General features: G+C 44.5%; 1 protein-coding gene across 1 annotated transcript in view; it reads right to left on the reverse strand.

Moving 5' to 3' along the window:
- The window catches only part of AXDND1 (axonemal dynein light chain domain containing 1), a 2,684,234-nt gene that overhangs the window by 831,925 nt on the left and 1,834,285 nt on the right, over window positions 1-18,024 (reverse strand). The window contains exon 17 of the mRNA XM_044085955.1: window positions 15,581-15,797. Within this exon, the coding sequence (XP_043941890.1) occupies window positions 15,581-15,797 (217 nt within the window). The remainder of the gene's footprint in view (window positions 1-15,580; window positions 15,798-18,024) is intronic.

The following is an 18,024-nucleotide window of genomic DNA, read 5'->3' on the forward strand; positions in this document are numbered from 1 at the left end:
GGAAAATCTTTTCCACTTACTCCAATACAATTTTCTGGTGGAAGGTTTGTTGGAAGCCAACAAAATTTGACTTGTGTCATCTGAAAGATTATGAAGCCTGGCTATATGGGGAACTTCAGCAGCCAAGCAGTTAGCTTCAGTGACTGCAAGGAAGGATGGAGGTCCCCTGACGGGTGTGTCAGAAGGTCTGGAACCGGGTCCAGGGTCCATGAATCCTCCAAGAGATGACAGTAAAGAAATGGAAACCAAATCTGCCGAGGACAATGAGGGGGCTATAAGAATGACAGTCCTTCCCAGCGACTTTGCTTTTTGTAAAAATCTGGGTATCAGAGGAATTGGGGGAAATGCACAGAGGAGACCCGGGATGGGGGGCAATTGTGTACAAGTGCATCTCTCGGGGGTTCTCCCTGGGGTGCGGGATCAGGGCAGAGTAGCTTCTGCATTTGGTGTTGATGTGGCTGGCAAAAAGATCGCAGCAAGCCTGGCCCCATTTGCGGAAAATCCTGTCCGCAATCTCCTGTTTAAGAGACCACTCGTGGCAACAATATTGCCCTGCTCAGCTTGTCCGCTATCACGCTGGATCTCCCCGGGATGTGTGTTGCCAACAGAAAGTGCTGGGATGACGCAGCCCACTGCCAAACTCTGAGGGCTTCTCGGCAAAGGGGGCAAGACTTGGTCCCGCCCTGTTTGTTCAAATACCAGACCACTGACATGTTGTCTGTTCGTATAACAATTGTCCCTAGAGGGAGAGAGTCCTGAAAGTACTGCAACGCCAGAAGTACCGCTCTCATTTCTAGGACATTGATATGCAAATGTGACTCTTGATCTGTCCATGTGCCTTGGGCAGTCTTTCCCCTGAAAATGCTCCCCCACCCTATCAGGGAAGCGTCCGTGGTCACAGTGGCTACTGGTGGGGGAAGTACAAAGGGGCATCCTACTGTAACATGTAGAGACGTCAACCACCACTGAAGATCCCTCTTGCAAGAATCATATGGTTCATTGCCAACGCCATTTGGGCTTCTAACAAAAACCTTAATCCTTACCAAGCTCCATTGTCATCGATTCTCCTGGTAAGACCACTGAGTGAACAGGGGCCATTGAAGAATCCGCATATGCATCCTCGCCAATTGAATGGCTAAAATTGCTGCCGCCATCAAACCTTGTACTTTCTAGAGCTCTGTTCTTTGAAACCAGTGATGTGATGTGTTGGTGAAGAATTGATACCCTTTCGACTGGAAGACATAGAGTGGTGTTTGAAGTGTCTAACTTTGCCCCTATAAAGACGATATGCTGCGATGGCGACAAGGCAGACTTTTCGAAGTTGTCCGTAATGCCTAAGTGGTTGCAGAGTGTCAGAGTGGATTCTGTTGCCTGAATCAGTTGATGCCTGGTGGTGGAGATAAGGAGCCAATCGTCTAGGTATGGAAACACCTGGAATATTACATGCCTCAAGTGAGCCGTGACCACTGCCATACATTTGGTAAACACTCTGGGGGCTGTACTGAGACCAAAGGGCAGGGCTCGAAACTGATAGTGACTGGCTCTGGATGATCTGGCCATTTTTATGTTTTAGTATGCATCCTTGAGATAGATCAAGAACATCCAATTGTCCTTCCCTAAAAAGGGGAGTATGGACTGAAGCGTGACCATCTGAAACTTCTCTTTTTTTACAAATTGGTTGAGTCTGCTGAGGTCCAAAATGGGTCTCCAGTTTCCTGTTTTCTTTGGAACCAAAAAGAATCTTGAGTAAGTTCCGAATCCTGTTTGGTCTGCTGGGACTGGCTGGATAACTTTTGTCGAGCAACTTGCGGACCTCTATAGTTGCTTGTTCCCTGTAACTGGGTGGAACATCCGGGATTCTCTTGACGGGAATAGGTGAAGCAGAGAACGGTATAAAATACCCACTGGAAATGATGCTTTGTACCCATCTGTCGTTTGTGATATCTAACCAGGCTTCTGGGTACAAAGATAAGTGACCCCCAACCGCCTCCAGAGCAGGACAGTCGGGCCTCCTCTCAGGAGCACTGGTAGGGTTGGCCGGAGAAATGATCTCTGTCACCCTGGTGTTGCGGACCCCCTCTGCCCCTGGAGGAAGGTTCTCCACGTGTGTCCTGAAAGACTCCTTGGGCTTTACGGAACCACATCTTATCTCCCCTTTGGCCTTTGGGGTAAGGTCTAGTAGGGGTAGATAAGCGGACTCCAACAGCAGACAGAGTCTTTCCCTCCTGTTCACACCTGGTCAATGTTTCCTTTACCTTAGGCCCAAACAATGATAAGCCATCAAACGGGGTATTTACAAATGAAGACTTGACGGGCTCTGCAAAAGAAAAGAGGCGCATCCAGGCATGCCTATGAAGAGCAACCCCTGCTCCTGCATCCCTACTCAATCCATCTGCTCCATATGATATGAGACGCATGGATGAGTTTGCAATGGAATTAAGGGTAGCAAGCTGGGCAGAAGCCTTGTCAGTGACACCTGCAGCTACAGCACCCTGAAGAGTATCTCCCAACTCCTTAAGGAGCTCTCTTTGTAGTCTGGTGAAATGGGTCAGATAGTTCAGTGATCGAAGGGTGAAAGTCGCTGAACTGAACATGCATTTCCCATATCTATCCATGATCCTAGAATCTCTGTTAGGAGGATGGACAGATGCAGAAGTTTCAGACAATTCCTTCTTGGTGGCTGCCACCACCACCATGGCATCAACAGGGACTCCCTTAGACAAGAAGTTTTTATCCGCTGGGGCAGAAATAAACTTATTCGGCCTCTGAGGGACAGGTTCCATGGACTCCGGAGACTCCCATGCCCTACGAGAGACCAGTTGCATAAGCTCATCATAGGGTGGAGACACCCAGGAGGTGGAAGGTTGAGACCCAAAAGCTTTCAGAAGAACCGACTCATCCTCAGTAGGGTTTTTGGACTGCCATTTACCCCTCTGCCTAAGGATCCCAAGGATCTCCACAAAGGAGATGTCCTCAGAGGGAGATCGAGGGGACCCTTCTGACTCATCCAAGTCAGTGTCAGATGTCAATGACTCCTGTGGAGAGTCTAAGTGCCTCCTCTTGCACACTCTCTTTCTGGAAACTTCCTCAGTGGGAACCTCTGGGGAAGTCTCAGAAGAGCAGGGGGCGCCCAGTGGTGCTACCTGAGGCTCTGGGTCTCCACGCTTGGGGTGGCCGATGGAAGCAGAAGCAGACACCGGCACTTTAGGGGAAGAAGATGCCAGACTGAGGATGAGGAAGTCTTTGGAGACAGTACTTGCCTCATGGCTTCGAAAGCATCACGGCTTCGATGGGAAGGAGTTGACGGACCCAAAGGAACCGTGATCCCCTCCCGCATCAATGCCGTGGGCTCCGAGCCCGAGGTAGAAGCCGAGCTTACCCGCGCTGAGGCACCGAGAGGAAGATTCGGCACTGACAGGTCAGTGCGACTATCCTCCCCAGACCTGACCGGAGAGTGTAGGGTCCTGGAGTCCTCAGTCAGTGCCAAGGACATCCGAGTAGATGGAGCCATTGACACTGGGACAGGTGTCGGCTCCAAGAGTTCTACAACCATCAGATTGGTCTCTTCTGGCACCGAAAACCCACTACGGCTCAGAGGAGAAGCAGTCAATTTCTGGGTAGTAGTCTTCGGTTCCAACACTTGGGTCGGAGCCGACAGCAATTTAGCTAGGCCTGGTGCCTTTAAGAGCTTCTGTACCAGCCGGTCCATGTCCGAATCTGAAGGACTAACAGAGGACCTGGAGGAATGCACCGATGGTGCCAAATGGAGTAATGGAGAAGAAGGAGATTTGGAGACCGGTTCCAAGGCAGTGTCCCGGGTCCGAAAGGAAAAGACTGTCGGCTCCGAAGGCTGTGGAGCCAAAGTCACAGCAAGTTCCACTTTCTTAGATTTCTTTGACTTAGAGTCTGAAGAGGATTTGGCGGACTTCGATGACTTGCTGGCTCCATCCTGGTTTGTCAAAGCTTCCACAAAGGCGTGCTTAAGAAGACCCCGATCCATGAGCTTTCTCTTCATCTCATCAAGCACTTTAGTGGAAAACGAGTGGCAGATACTGCAGGACTCCTGAAGGTGCACCTCACCCAAACAATAAACGCATTGAACGTGTCCGTCAGTCACAGACATCTTTTGTCCACAGTCTGGACATTTTTTTGAAAATAGACTTAGGATGTCTGTCTTTATCTTCCAACATAAGAAATAAATTCTATCACCCTTAAACTGTATAGAAGTACACAAGAACTAACTCTATATTAGTCAAAAATACCTAACTACAAAATTACACTAAAACTACACTACTAAAGGCCAAAGCCCACACTAGCAAAGAAAGGCCACTAAAACTAACGAGGCCCAAAAAGATAGTACTATTCTGGATAAGGGAAACACTAAGCAACAGAGTAGATTTGAAATATATGAACATTTTTTAAGAAAAACTTGCTAATTCGTTGAAAAAGTCTCGAGCAGAGCTGGAAACCAAGAGATCAGTGTGGCGGCAAACTAGATCTGAGGTAATTCCAGCAATGCATCATGGGATAAGGGGCTTGGTCTCGAGCTACTTGTAATCTTTGAGCTTTGCTAAACGGCCATGTCGGAGCCGAAGATCGGCTCCGAACCCCATCAGTAAAGAATGAACGGCGAGATTGAACAACTTCACATCTATTAATAATAAACCACAAGATGCCTTCTAAGTAAAATGGGCAGCGGAAGCTCTCTAACTTAAATGGGCTAAAAAGGAGTTATGTACTCACCATAACGGCCCATGTTTGTTGTCCAGTATCTCGGCTTCATTTTGCTGGTTGGGTTCGGAACCGAACATTGGTTCCGACTCGGCCTTATACTAAAGTTCGAGAGCTGTTTACTGGCTCGAGGCTGCACTTTATCCCATGAAGCCTAGCGGCAGATACCCAGATCTCGTTTGGTAAGCTAATAACACTAGACGGACATAACATTTTGTGTAATTTAGAAATAAAAATTACACACATAAATATATATAACTATATACACATATGTACAACAAAAGGCACAAATCTTAAAGTGGCCCAGAACAAGAGAGGGGAACAAGATACTGGGCCACAAGACTCCTCCAAATAATCCAGGAAGGGGGAAGGAGGGAGGGACGTACGAATGAAGGCGAGATACTGGACAACAAACATGGAATGTTATGGTGAGTACATAACTTCTTTATGTTATGTTGTCCCATCTCGCCTTCATTTTGCTGGTTGGGACAGCGTCCCCAGCACCTACTTTCTTGGGTGACTCAAGGAAATAAACTCTTCAGAACAGTGGAACAAAAGGAAGCCCTGTTCCAGGAGGCCACATCTACTTTGTAATGAGTAATAAAGGTATGAGGGTTAACCCATGTGGCTGCAGCACAAATTGAATCCAAAGGTAGTCTGGCTTGAAAAGCAGTGGGAGTAGACAGAACTCTAGTAGAGTGTCCTCGAATTTTACTTGGAAGGTGTTTATGTTGAAAGCTAGAAGCATAAGTGATTCTGTTTGTAAGCCATTTAAACAATGTAACCTTAGAAACTGGGACTCCTTTTCTGTTTTCTGCAAAGGATACAAATAGCTGGTCAGATTTCCTGAAATCCTTTGTTCTATGCAGATAAAAACGTAACTGTCTATGTACGTCCAGCTTATGGAGTTTATATTCTGCCTTGTTGCCATAATTTGGGAAAAATACTGGTAACTCAATGGACTGATTTAGACTGGCTTCAGAACATACCTTAGGTAAGAAGGAGGGATTTATTCTGAGGGAGACTCTGTCTTTGTGGAAGACTAAGTAAGGAGGACAAGTAGACAGAGCTTGTAATTCAAAAACTCTTCTAGCTGAAGTGATGGATACTAGAAAAGGAGTCTTCCAAGATAAGAACTTTAAGGGACAAGAAGAAGCTGGTTCAAAGGGAGATAATATCAAGGACACTAATACCAAATTTAGATCCCATGGTGATGGAGGTTCTATTCCACAGCATAGGAGTCTTTGGGTGATGAATGTGCCCCTCAAACAAGCTTTACCCAATCTGTGAGACATAATATTTGAACCCTTGATGCCTATGTGAAAGCTAGAAATAGCAGCCAGCTGAATCTGAACAGTAGCGGCTGCTACCCCTTGATTAAAAATTTCCATCAGGAATTCCAGGATGGATGAAATGGGAGCTGCGAGAGGGTCCAATTGTTTTTTGTTCACCCAAAAAGAAAATCAATTCCACTTCCTCGCATAAAGTTTTCTTGTAAAGCTTTTGTACACAGACACTAAAATATGTCTCACTGCTGGGGATAATTCTGGAAGCCTGGCTAAGACTGGAAGTGGAGTAACCAAGCTGTGAGCTGGAGAGTTTGGATGGAGGGATGGAGAGACCCGGACTGATGAATCAAGAGATCCGGCACTGGGACCAGGATCCTCCTGTAGATAAGGCCATAGGAAGGGGAACTATACCTGACGAGGCCAGTAAGGAGCAATGACAATTATCTTGCGACTCAACAATTTTGCTTTCTGGATTACCTTCGGTATAAGGGGTAAAGGTGGAAAAGCATAGAGAAGTCCTGGAGGCCAATCCTGGACAAGTGCATCCCTGGGTGACTCCCCTGGTGGGTGAATTAGGGCAAAAAAGCTGCTGCATTTGGCATTGATGGACATGGCAAAAAGGTTGCAGCATGGCTGACCCCATTTGCAAAAAATCTTGTTCACAACTTCCTGTTTCAGGGACCACTTGTGTGGCATTAAGATTACCCTGCTCAGCTTGTCCGCTATCACGTTGGATTTCCCAGAATATGCACTGCAGTCAGAAAGCGTTGAGAAGAGACTGCCCATTGCCAAACTCTCTGGGACTCTCGACATAGGGGATAGGATCTGATTCCACCTTGTTTGTTAATGTACCATACCACAGACATGTTGTCTGACTGAACTGCAATTGTCCCTGAAGGAAGAGAGTTTTGGAATGCCTACAACACCATGAGCACTGCTTTCATCTCCAGGACATTGATGTGCACATGGTATTCATGATCCTGCCAAGTCCCTTGGACAGTCTGTCCCAGATAGTGCCCCCCACCCTATATGGGAAGCATCCATGGTCACAGTCGCTACTGGCTGGGGGAAAACAAATGGTCTGCCGAATGTCACCTGTGTAGACAGGATCCACCAACCAAGACCCTTTTTGCAAGTGTTGGTTATCAAAATTTTGTGTGACATGGGCAACTCCTGCATGAATCACTGAGTGAAGAGAAGCCATTGTAGTATTCTCATGTGTAGACGGGCCAAGGGAACCAAGATTATTGCTGCTGCCATTGAACCCAGAACCTTGAGCACAAACCTGACTTGTACTTTCTTTTTTCTCAACAAGACTGATACCTGACGGCATAATGATAGGACTCTTTCTGCGGGCAGTTTTGCTACCATGCTTTTTGAATTTAAATCTGCTACTATAAAGGTAATATGTTGAGAAGGCAACAAGGCAGATTTTTCAAAATTGACTGTAATGCCTAAGTCTGAGCAGAGATGAAGTGTAGTGTCCCTCGCCCTGATTAATAGATGCTTGGTGGTCGCAGTCAGGAACCAGTCGTCTAAGTATGGAAACACCTGGAATCCTAGATGCCTCAGGTGAACCGTGACCACTTCCATACATTTGGTGAACACCCTGGGGGCTGTAGTGAGACCAATGAGCAGTGTACTGAATTGGTAATGACTGGCTCCCAGCCAGAAGTGTAGATATCTCCTGGAGCACCTGTTCATTTTGACGTGACAGTATGCATCCTGGAGATCTATCGAGCACATCCAATTGTCCTTTCCCAGAAAGTGGAGTATGTTAGTTAGTGCAGTTACCATCCGAAATTTCTCCTCCTTTACTGACTTGTTTAGTGTGCTGAGGTCCAATGTTGCTCTTCAGTCTCCTGTCTTCTTTGGTACTAAAAAGAATCTTGAGTAAATTCTGGATCCTGATTGGTCTGCGGGGACTTTTTGGATGGCCCTTTTTTCTAGCAACCTTTGGATTTCTAGGGTTGCTTGATCCCTTTGACTGGGTGGTATGTCTGGGATGGACTTTTGTGGATTGGGTGGATGAGAGAAGGGAATGATGTATCTCCTGGATATGTTCCACTGTACCCATCTGTCTTTGGTGATGTCTTGCCAGGCTTCTGTGTACAGTGATAGTCTCCCCCCGATTTCCTCCAGAGGTGGACAGGTAAGCCCTCCTTTCAGGAGCGCTGGAAGGACCTACCAGAGAACGTATCACCGTCACCCTGGTTCTACGAACCCCCTCTGCCGTGAGGATGGCATCTTCCATTATTATTTCCCCCTCTGCCCCGGGGGAAACTTCGCCACATGCGTCAGACAAAGCTCCTTGTGATTTGTGGAACCACATCTTTCCTCTCTTCTGACCTTTGGAGTAAGGTGTAGTAGGGGCGGAAAAACGCACTCCCATGGCAGACAGAGTTTTGCCGTCTTGTTAGCACGTGGTTAGAGTTTATTTAACTTTTGGCGCAAACAAGGACGAGCCATCAAAAGGGGCTTTAGTAAAGGAAGACTTGAAGGGTTCAGCAATTTCGCAAAGCCGCATCCAGGAATGTCTCCTCAGAGCAATTCCTGTGCCTGCTGCCCTACTTGCTCCATCAGCCGCATACGAAATCAGGTGCATGGAGGAGTTTGCTATGGAGGTTAAGGTTGCAAGTTGAGTCATTACCATCTCCAGGAGTGCCTCAGCTGTAGCACCTTGGAGGGATTCTCCTAGCTACTTGAGGAGATCCCTCTGAAGTCTCGTGAAATGAGAAAGATAATTCAGCAACCTCACAGTAAATGCCGCTGAGGAAAACATATGCTTCCCATAACTGTCCATCATTCGAGTTTCTTTATTTGGTGGAAGGACAGACGAAGAATTTCAGCTAATTCCATCTTGGTGGCCACTGCCACCACCATAGCATCTACTGGAACACCTTTAGTAAGAAACTGCTTGTCCTCGGGGGCAGTGATAAACTTATTAGGCCTCCACGGGACAGGGTCCACTGTCTCTGGAGAGCCCTACGCCTTTCAACTGACTACCGCCAGAGGTTTGTCAAAAGGCGGAGACACCCAAGAGGTGGAGGGTTGAGAGCCGAATGCTTCTAGGTAAACAGACTCATCCTCATAAGGGGATATGGACTTCTATTCACCCCGCTGTTTAGGGATCTCCAGGATGTCTGAAAATGAGACATCCTCAGAGGGTGAACTTGGGGACCCTTCCGAATCCCCTAAGTCTGTATCCGATGTGACAGACTCGGGGGAGTCTATATGCTTCCTCTTGCATGTACGCTTCCAAGGGATCTCCTCAGAGGGAAGCTCTGGGGAGGTCCTGGAAGAAAGGGACTCCCCTAAGGGGGTAACCTGAAGCATGGGCTCTCTGCACCTGGGCTGGAGAGGTGGAGTGGAGGTTGACACTGGCCCCTTCGGGGGAAGAGTGTCTGGAACCGAGGGTGGAGCAGACTCAGGAGAAAGCACGCTCCTCATCACCTCAAAGGCACCTCGATCCTGGCTCAAGATAGTCTCTGGTTACGAAGAACTCGGAGATCTCCCCTGCACCACAGATGAGGGCTCCAAGGCCGATGTTGGTGCCGAACATACCTACGCTGAAGCTGCAAGTGGGAGAGCTGGATCCAACAATGGTCCAAACCGACTCTCTCCCCTGGAGCCAACGGGCGAGTGTCGGCTCCCAGATCTTTCAACAGAAGTGATCGGAGTAGATGTCAATACCGAAACACAAGATGTGGTTCTTGGAACCAATTGTTCCACCACTACGACCTCCAGATGCTCTGCCTTCGAACTGGATCAAGTCAGAGGAGGAATAGCTGGTACAGAAGAAATGGGTTTCGGCTCCACACCCTTTTGGGCTGGGCTGGACAGAATTTTGGTTAGGGCTGGTGTCTTAACTAACCTCCATACCACACGTTCCATGTCATCATCTGATTGACTCCTGGATGATTTGGAGGAGCACACTGAGGACTTGTAGTTACCAGCCACGGACTGTAGTAAAGGGGATTGAAGCACCGAGCGTACAGGCTCCAAGGACGGTGACCAATCCCTTTTCTTTCTCTTGGACGGTTCCGAAGAAGCTGGTGGAACCGAAGAAGATTTGTCTTTCTCGGATCCGACAATCTTCAGATCCGAGACAACAGTAAATGAAGCCAATTGTTTTGCTGGCTCAGAAGCTGGAGCCGACGCTGATTTAGAAGTTGAAGGCTGCTGAACGACTTGTTCAAAGGGTCCCTTAAGAAGACCTCTGTTAATAAATTTGTTCTTGTGCTCCTGCAGAACTCTTGCACTAAATCCATGACAAATAGAATAGTCCTGCAGGTGCACTGCCCCTAAACAATAAACACAGCTGGTATGTCCATCTGTGATGGACATCTTCTGTGTACAGGAGTTGCATTTTTTGAAACGTGAATACTTTTCTTTTTTCTTTAGACATAATTCAGAAAAAACAACAAATACAAAAGTACACACAATAAGAAAAAAACTTTATTTTTTTAAATAGGAAAGAAGGGGTTTGAGTAGAGTTTCTAACTGAAAAAGGATGAACTCCTCAACCTGAGAGATGCCTCTTACCTTAAACGACACTCTGAAACAAACAACAACAACAGGGAGAAGCCCTCTAACTAAGGGGTTATAGGGAACGAAGCAGGATAAACAGCTCCCCGATCCTCTAACTTAAACGGAAATGGGAAGCACCAGAAAACAACACAGGCCTAGTAGTAGAAAAAACAAATGAAGGCCACAAAGAAAAACCCACAATACAAGAAATGTAGTAGACAGGTATAGCAAACAACACTAAAAAGGACTTTAAATAACTTTGAATAACTTTAAATAACTTTTGGAAGAACATTTTTGAAAAACCAGTCTAACTAAGTAATAACAAATTTTACTCAGCCTGAGCCAGCAGAGAGGGATCCTGAAGCTTCAAGTGGCAAACGAGATCTGGGTATCTACTGCTAGGCTTTATGGCACAGAGTGCAGCCTCGAGCCAGTAAAGAGCTCTTGAGATTTAGTATAAGGCCGAGTCAGAACCGATGCTCGATTCCGAACCCAACCAGCAAAATGAAGGCGAGATGGGACAACATAACATCACTCCTTTTCTTCAAGGAATAGAAAGAAAAAACTATTAATAATAAGGAAGAACAACAAAATGTCCTCTAATTTAAATGGGCTAGCGGCAGCCCTCTAACTTAAACGGACTGATGCCTTTCAACTTTTGTTTAACAGTAGTAAAAATTAACCGGGACAGGAAGAACAAGGCCTAATGAGAAAAATGTGGCCTGAAGCAACAACAGCAGCAACAAACTTTGCTATGAAACTACAAAAAGCACAAGAAGTAAACGCTAACTATTTTTAAGTGAACAAGAAAGATTTTTAATAAATAAGGAGTAATAAAGATAATAAAATGTTGATCACTTAGCCAGAGCCAAGATGGAAGCCTCCGATCTGTTTAGTGGCAAACGAGATCTGGTGAGCTTCACTAGAGCATGATGGGATAGGGATACAGCCATGAGCCAGTAGAAGTCCTCGAGCTTTAGTATGCGGCCAAGTCAGAACCGAGAATCAGTTCCGAACCCAACCAGTAAGAATGAAGGCAAGATAGGACAACATGACATCAACACATTTTCCAAAGTAACAAAATCTAATCGAGACAAACTCAAGGTTGTGCTGCTTAATGCTAGGAGTTTAAACACAAAACTGTACTCCATGGAAGAACTCTTCACCTTGGAAGGTGCTGACATCCGTGAATACCTCTCAACTTCTTACAGCAAGAAATCTGGACAAAGCCATTAACAAAAGTGGGACAAAGGCCAAAAATAGGGACAATTTTTTAATATTGCACTTATAAACTTAGAAAGGTGATAGAATAACATGTTTTGCTTTAGCATGAATTTTCTGAAGGGTATGAAGTCTGAAACTCAAATGCCTGTCATTATTTTCTAACTTCAGTCTTTAACGATTTGCCACTAATTTGCTAGAAAACAAGAATTTTATGAAAAACGGACCAAATATATGAGGCAAAAATCTGTACAGTTGAGAGGTATGCGTCCATGCAGTTACCGACATTGTTCAAGGCCACTGAGAACACCTTGACATTTCAAGGCTACAATGCTTTCCACACATTCAGACCTCAAAATGAGTATGAAGGAACCAAAGGTGGAGGTGTATCCATCTTCATTAAAACCAAATACACTTTGAGACTGGTCAAACAGCATGACTGTCTCTAACTACTCCATGTCCAATTAACTATTGGGAAAGTACCATACCCACATCATTGTTAGCTCACCATGAACCAGGATAAGCATACCACCTACCTTGATTTACTGGAATCCCTCACCATACAGTCCAGCACCTGAGTCATGGGAGATTTCAACTATCCTTCCACAGACTGGGGGACATAAATAAGCAATATATGCTCGACCAGAGGTTCATGGACTTTGTTAACAAAAATGCTCTGGAACAGATGGTCTGTACCTCTTCTAGGGGCTCTAATGCTCTGGGCATAGTACTCACCAACATGGGGGGGATTACTGCAGTTCCCCATGTGTGTTGCCCTCCTTGATTGGGTCAGACCAAAGATCAGTCTTGTTTGAAGTAACTATTCGAACTGACACCCTCACAGGAACAAAAGTTATAAAAAACTTCACCAAAGCTAACTACAGCGTACTAAGTGATGCTATAAAAAGCTTCATACCACACACAACTGCAGACACCAATGATCAATATGCAGAAGTGTATACAAATGCTCTGTACAAACACTTAAGTGACTGCATAAATTCTGCTGTATCTGAATGGATCAAAACCAGATCTTCCCATAAAAACAAGCCACTGTGGTGGACTTCAAGTATAAACAGATTATATAACAAAAGGAAGAAACTGTTGTCCAAAAGCAAGAGGGATATCACTCTGCAGAGGAACAGTTCCCTCCTAAGCCTAAACAGGAAAATCAGAAATATTGTAAAGTTTTCTAAAGCAAATTATGAAACTAAAAATGCATCTCTAGCTAAAGTTAATCATAAGGCATTCTTTAACTACATCTGAAGTCTAGAAGGGAATGCCCAATTATGTGCCGAACTGGTTGTAGGTGGGATCACTCATACTACACAGGAAGATATCGCCAACCTGCTAGCTGAGAGATTCAGCATGAACTTCACCCCCCATCCCCACCTACCATATCCCAAAACATACTTGACACTAGCCCTCTGTCTAATATCTCCAGAAAACAGATCATCACTGCACTTGCAAATGCCAAAAACACGGCCTCAGTGGGACCAGATAATATCCCAGGTTGTTTACTAAACAATCTAAAACAAGACCTAGTGGACCCACTAAATGTTCTCTTTAATCATAGCTTGAGAACTGGCTATGTTCCTTCAGAATGGAGAACAGCAACAGTAATCCCCCTGCACAAAGAGGGCCAACAACTGGCCTCAACTACAGACCCATTAGTTTAACCAGCCTGATCTGCAAGGTCATGGAAAGAATTATCATAGATCTTATCAACAAGGACATAGGTGACCTCCAAACACTGGACCCAACCCAGTTTACCTTTGTTAAGGGTAGATCATGCTTATTAAACCAGGTAGACTTCTTTGACAATGTCACCAAAACCATGGACGAAGGTAAGACAGTGCACACAGCCTATCTCAACCTTGCCAAAGCTTTCGACACAACTCCCCACTCTGGCATCATTGAGAATCTCTCCCAGATAGGGATTAACCCTTACGTTACTAGATGAGTAGCTAATTGGCTCATCGACAGAACACACTCTATCAAAATTGGTGACTCCACCTCCACCAGTGGACCTGTCACCAGTGGAGTACCACAGGAGTCTGTGCTGGGCCCCTTACTGTTTGACATCTATTTCTCAGATGTCCAGGTAAAAGTGGATGGCCTTTGGCTTACCAAGTTCACTGATGATTGCAAACTGTGAGAAATCATTGAGTTGCTCAATGATGTCAACATATTGCAGGAAGGGCTGACAAAAACAAATGATTGCTGCCAAAGTCATGGTCTAAAACTGAATGTAAAAAATGTATTATTATTTCCTCTGGCAAAATGGAATTCCCTACAAATTACAATATTAACAGCAGCCCCCTGAGTTCCAATCCAGTGGTAAAAGACCTGGGAACACAGGCTGATAGTAATCTGAATTTTGACTACCAAGTTTCCACAGTGCTAAGGAAAGCCTTCTACATAGCGCACCTCATAAGCAAGGCCATAGCATCCAGGTCAAGGGATGTTATAACTTCACTGTACTTGACCCTCATCAGACCACTAATAGAGTATAATGCACCCTTTAGCATGTACCTCACCAGACACCTGTAGCAGCTGGTGAGACTTCAGAGGTTTCTCACTAAGAAAATACAAGGACTCCAAACCATGACCTACGTGGGCAGGCTTAAAACCCTATCACTTTACTCTGTATCTTATAGGCTGCTGGGAAGTGGCTTGTGCCTGGCCTATACAGCAATCTTCAACCCTGCCCTCATGACAATGCTGCACATCTGCAAGTCATATGGCTCAAGATCTCAACCTAGCCTGTGACATTAACAAATCATGCTGGAGAAACAGATATGTCTCCCAGAGACTGCTGCTTCTCTGTAACAGACTCCCTATTCATGTAAAACAGAGATCCTCACTGACCCTATCCAGACGCAACCTAGATAATTGGATGGGAGACTGTAAATTCACTTCTGGGGTGGCACCCATGTCCCTTGTGGACAGGAGTAGCCGGTGTTGATCACAGACCTGCTCTGTTCATAAATTTGTTCTGCAAACTACCCAAAAAAGAAGAAATAGGGATACTTGGGATTAACATGGCTATGCTTGTAAAGGTTCTAGAAACGCTAGCCTAGTAACCCCCTAAGAACCTACGAACCTATGAACTTGTGCCTAACAAGGTAAGGAACAAATGAGGAGTCTATAGATTCTTAGTAAGCCAAATAAAACCAGAGGTGTTTAGTTATAACTGGTCAGTTTCTATAGTCTGATAGATAGCAAAATGCTTGCTCAGAAACTTTTACATCCTAAAAATGATTACAGTTGCCTTTTTCGGGGAGACAAGTCCTTGACTGCTTAGTCTGTCAAGTATGTATATACTTGGGATTAACATGGCTATGCTTGTAAAGGTTCTAGGAACGCTAGCCTAGTAACCCCCTAAGAACCTACGAACCTATGAACTTGTGCCTAACAAGGTAAGGAACAAATAAGGAGTCTATAGATTCTTAGTAAGCCAAATAAAACCATATAATTGGTCAGTTTCTATAGTCTGATAGATAGCAAAATGCTTGCTCAGAAGCTTTTACATCCTAAAAATGATTACAGTTGCCTTGTTCGGGGAGACAAGTCCTTGACTGCTTAGTATGTCAAGTATGTGTGTTCTCTTACAATGAAAGAGATCATTTTACTCTGCTGAATTGCATTGCAAGAAGTTATGTTAGATGATAATATAACAATGAAATTATGGAACATTTACATTTCAGTTCAATAAAAGCTAACAAAGTCTCACAGTATCCTAAATTCTCAGATTTTCATTTCATAAAAAATATTTAGAAAAGCACCATAATTTTAGAAGACTCATTTACCTCACATGTGGTTTGTTGTTCAGTTTATCCACTTCCCTTTGATCCGATCCGATCACCTGCAAAGCCTCATCTGCTAACAACAGACAATCGATCACTTCTTGATACATTTTCTTTTGATCTGTTTCCTTTAAGTTCCCAGGTCTTCTCACAAAACTGCCCAGAAGAACTGCCCAGTGTTCCAAAGCATTTGCAAAAGCCATAAGACATCTTGAAAGCCCTAATGTAAGGAGCAATAAAAGCAGAAATAACATTTTTCACTAGTTCATCATTACAGTATAGCCTTTTGAGGACTTGTACTAGCGCTGGTAAGTATAGCACAGAATACTACTGTATTTAGTTGCATATTTTCTTTTATGCATGGCAACTATACCCTGGGATTCATTAATGCATTCACTAAGCCTACACCATTTTGAGTGAACAGACAACACATGCATATCTCATACCTTCTTCCTCCTAATTTTAATTTTCCTACTGATTTTCTTGCAGCCTTAACTATCAAGGGGGATTCATAAAGGTTACCACAAAGTGTAGACTACATGCACACTTAGTGTAATTTTTCTGAGCGGCTAGAAAGCACAAAAAATATTGTAGGGATGTTCTTGAATACAGATTGTATACACTTGTACTTCAATACATCCTCAAAAAAAATAAGAATATATAAGATGGATTTTGCCCAGTAAGAACTGGCTAACACCATGGATAACCTAGAAATGTTTTTATTGTTCAAGAATGCATTTAAATTAGGTTCATTATTCTGTCAATTTATACCAGTAAATACAAAAATAATGTCATTTATACAAAATAAAGTTGTTCTTTCTATTCGGATTGTCAACAGAAATGCCTGTTTACTGTTTCTTGAGATCTCGCGCAATTTAAAGAATGCTTCAATATCAAAAACGTGCAGTTCTAAATACCAACTTTGTTTTTTGTATATGCCACTAAATACAATTAATGCAGTCTTCAAATTTTAAATAAGCACTTATCTCTGTGGTTCAGAGGGATAGCGCCCTTGCTGTAACCCGAGTGACTGGGGTTGGATTAGCACTCCAGTACTGAAGAAGCCAAGTGGGATGGAGAAGAGTGAAGAAGTGTGGCCCTCTCACCACTTCCAGTGGATGGGGAGAGCTTCATGTACTCAGAGGCAAATGACGTCAAGGTGATTTTCCTGGTGGAGAGCATGGAAAATCACTGCTTAGTCTTCCTGGGGGTGTGTGGCTGCTTTGAAGGAATGTCCTTGTGGAAGTGAGGGAGCAGCCTCTTTGACGAGTCCACTGCACAGTCCCCTGTGGTGCTTGGCTGAGTACATGTGAGTGTTAGGGTCAGCATGTAAAAGCATATCTGAATTACCCCTGATGGCTGCCTAAATTATAGCCTCTCCCAGTTGATATGCTCTCTCCCATTGGTTGGGGGAGGCTGATGATCAGCAGGCACCTAAAATAACAACAACAAAAAGTAAATTTACATAAGCAAAAAAGCATCTTAGTAGCCTGGTAGAAACAGACGTGCTATTTCATGCAATTAAATAGAAACATACCTAGCTCACTCCTTACTCAACAAAATAAACTCAATTAATCACAAACTGATCAAAACCTGCCAAGTAACATGACTGTTGGAAACAAAAAAAAATCTCTTGAAAAAGTAATTATAATCTATGGAGTCCAGCCAAGTGTTCTAGTTAGCCCTTGTACAGCTGCCTCTTCTCATACATCTATACTTCCTTAAATCAGTCTTGAATTACTCTCCTTCAGGCTGCTACCACATCCACTATCTCCATCTAATCTACAACTTTTATATTTTTTACTTCTATGTTGTTCTTTGTCAATGGCGTACTTCAACATAATGTTCCCTTTTTGTCTTGTGTCTTGGAGGACTGACAGGGAATCAATGCAGTTTGTGTAATGGACAATATCACAAGGACATTTCTCTGAAAACCACTTTCAGAGACTGTTAACTGTGCTCTTTTTCCCACTGTGGTGCAACCATGGAGTTGGCATATATAAGTGCTGACTATGGCCCAGGTGACCTGAGTTACATTAATGGCTGGGACACTTGGCATGAGCAGGGAGGATTGGTGTACCCATGCCATCCTGGGGAGAGGGCATGTGTACTCAGGCACATCTCCACAGCTAATCCTTGGTGGAGGCTGGGGATGCATGGGAATGCTGATTTCAACAGGAAGGCAGGGTTCTGGCAGAGTCATGCACAGAGGAATGAATGATGTGCCATAAGCCCATTGCATATTATTACCTTGGATATGCATGTGGGGACAGTATTAGACCTTAAAGTTAAAAAAGTCCCCTGACAAGCAGTAAGATGCTGCCTCAGTTTGCTTCACTCTACTCACTGGCCTGAAAATAAGTGTTATTATGGCGGAGGTCATATCAGGTTTGTAGATCTGCCAAATGAGGAAAGGCACTGGAAGCAGATGATGACCAGCTATCGGG

This window comes from Protopterus annectens, chromosome 10.part0, assembly GCF_019279795.1.
Source record: "Protopterus annectens isolate FY-2018-M chromosome 10.part0, PAN1.0, whole genome shotgun sequence".
Lineage (NCBI taxonomy): Eukaryota > Metazoa > Chordata > Ceratodontiformes > Protopteridae > Protopterus > Protopterus annectens.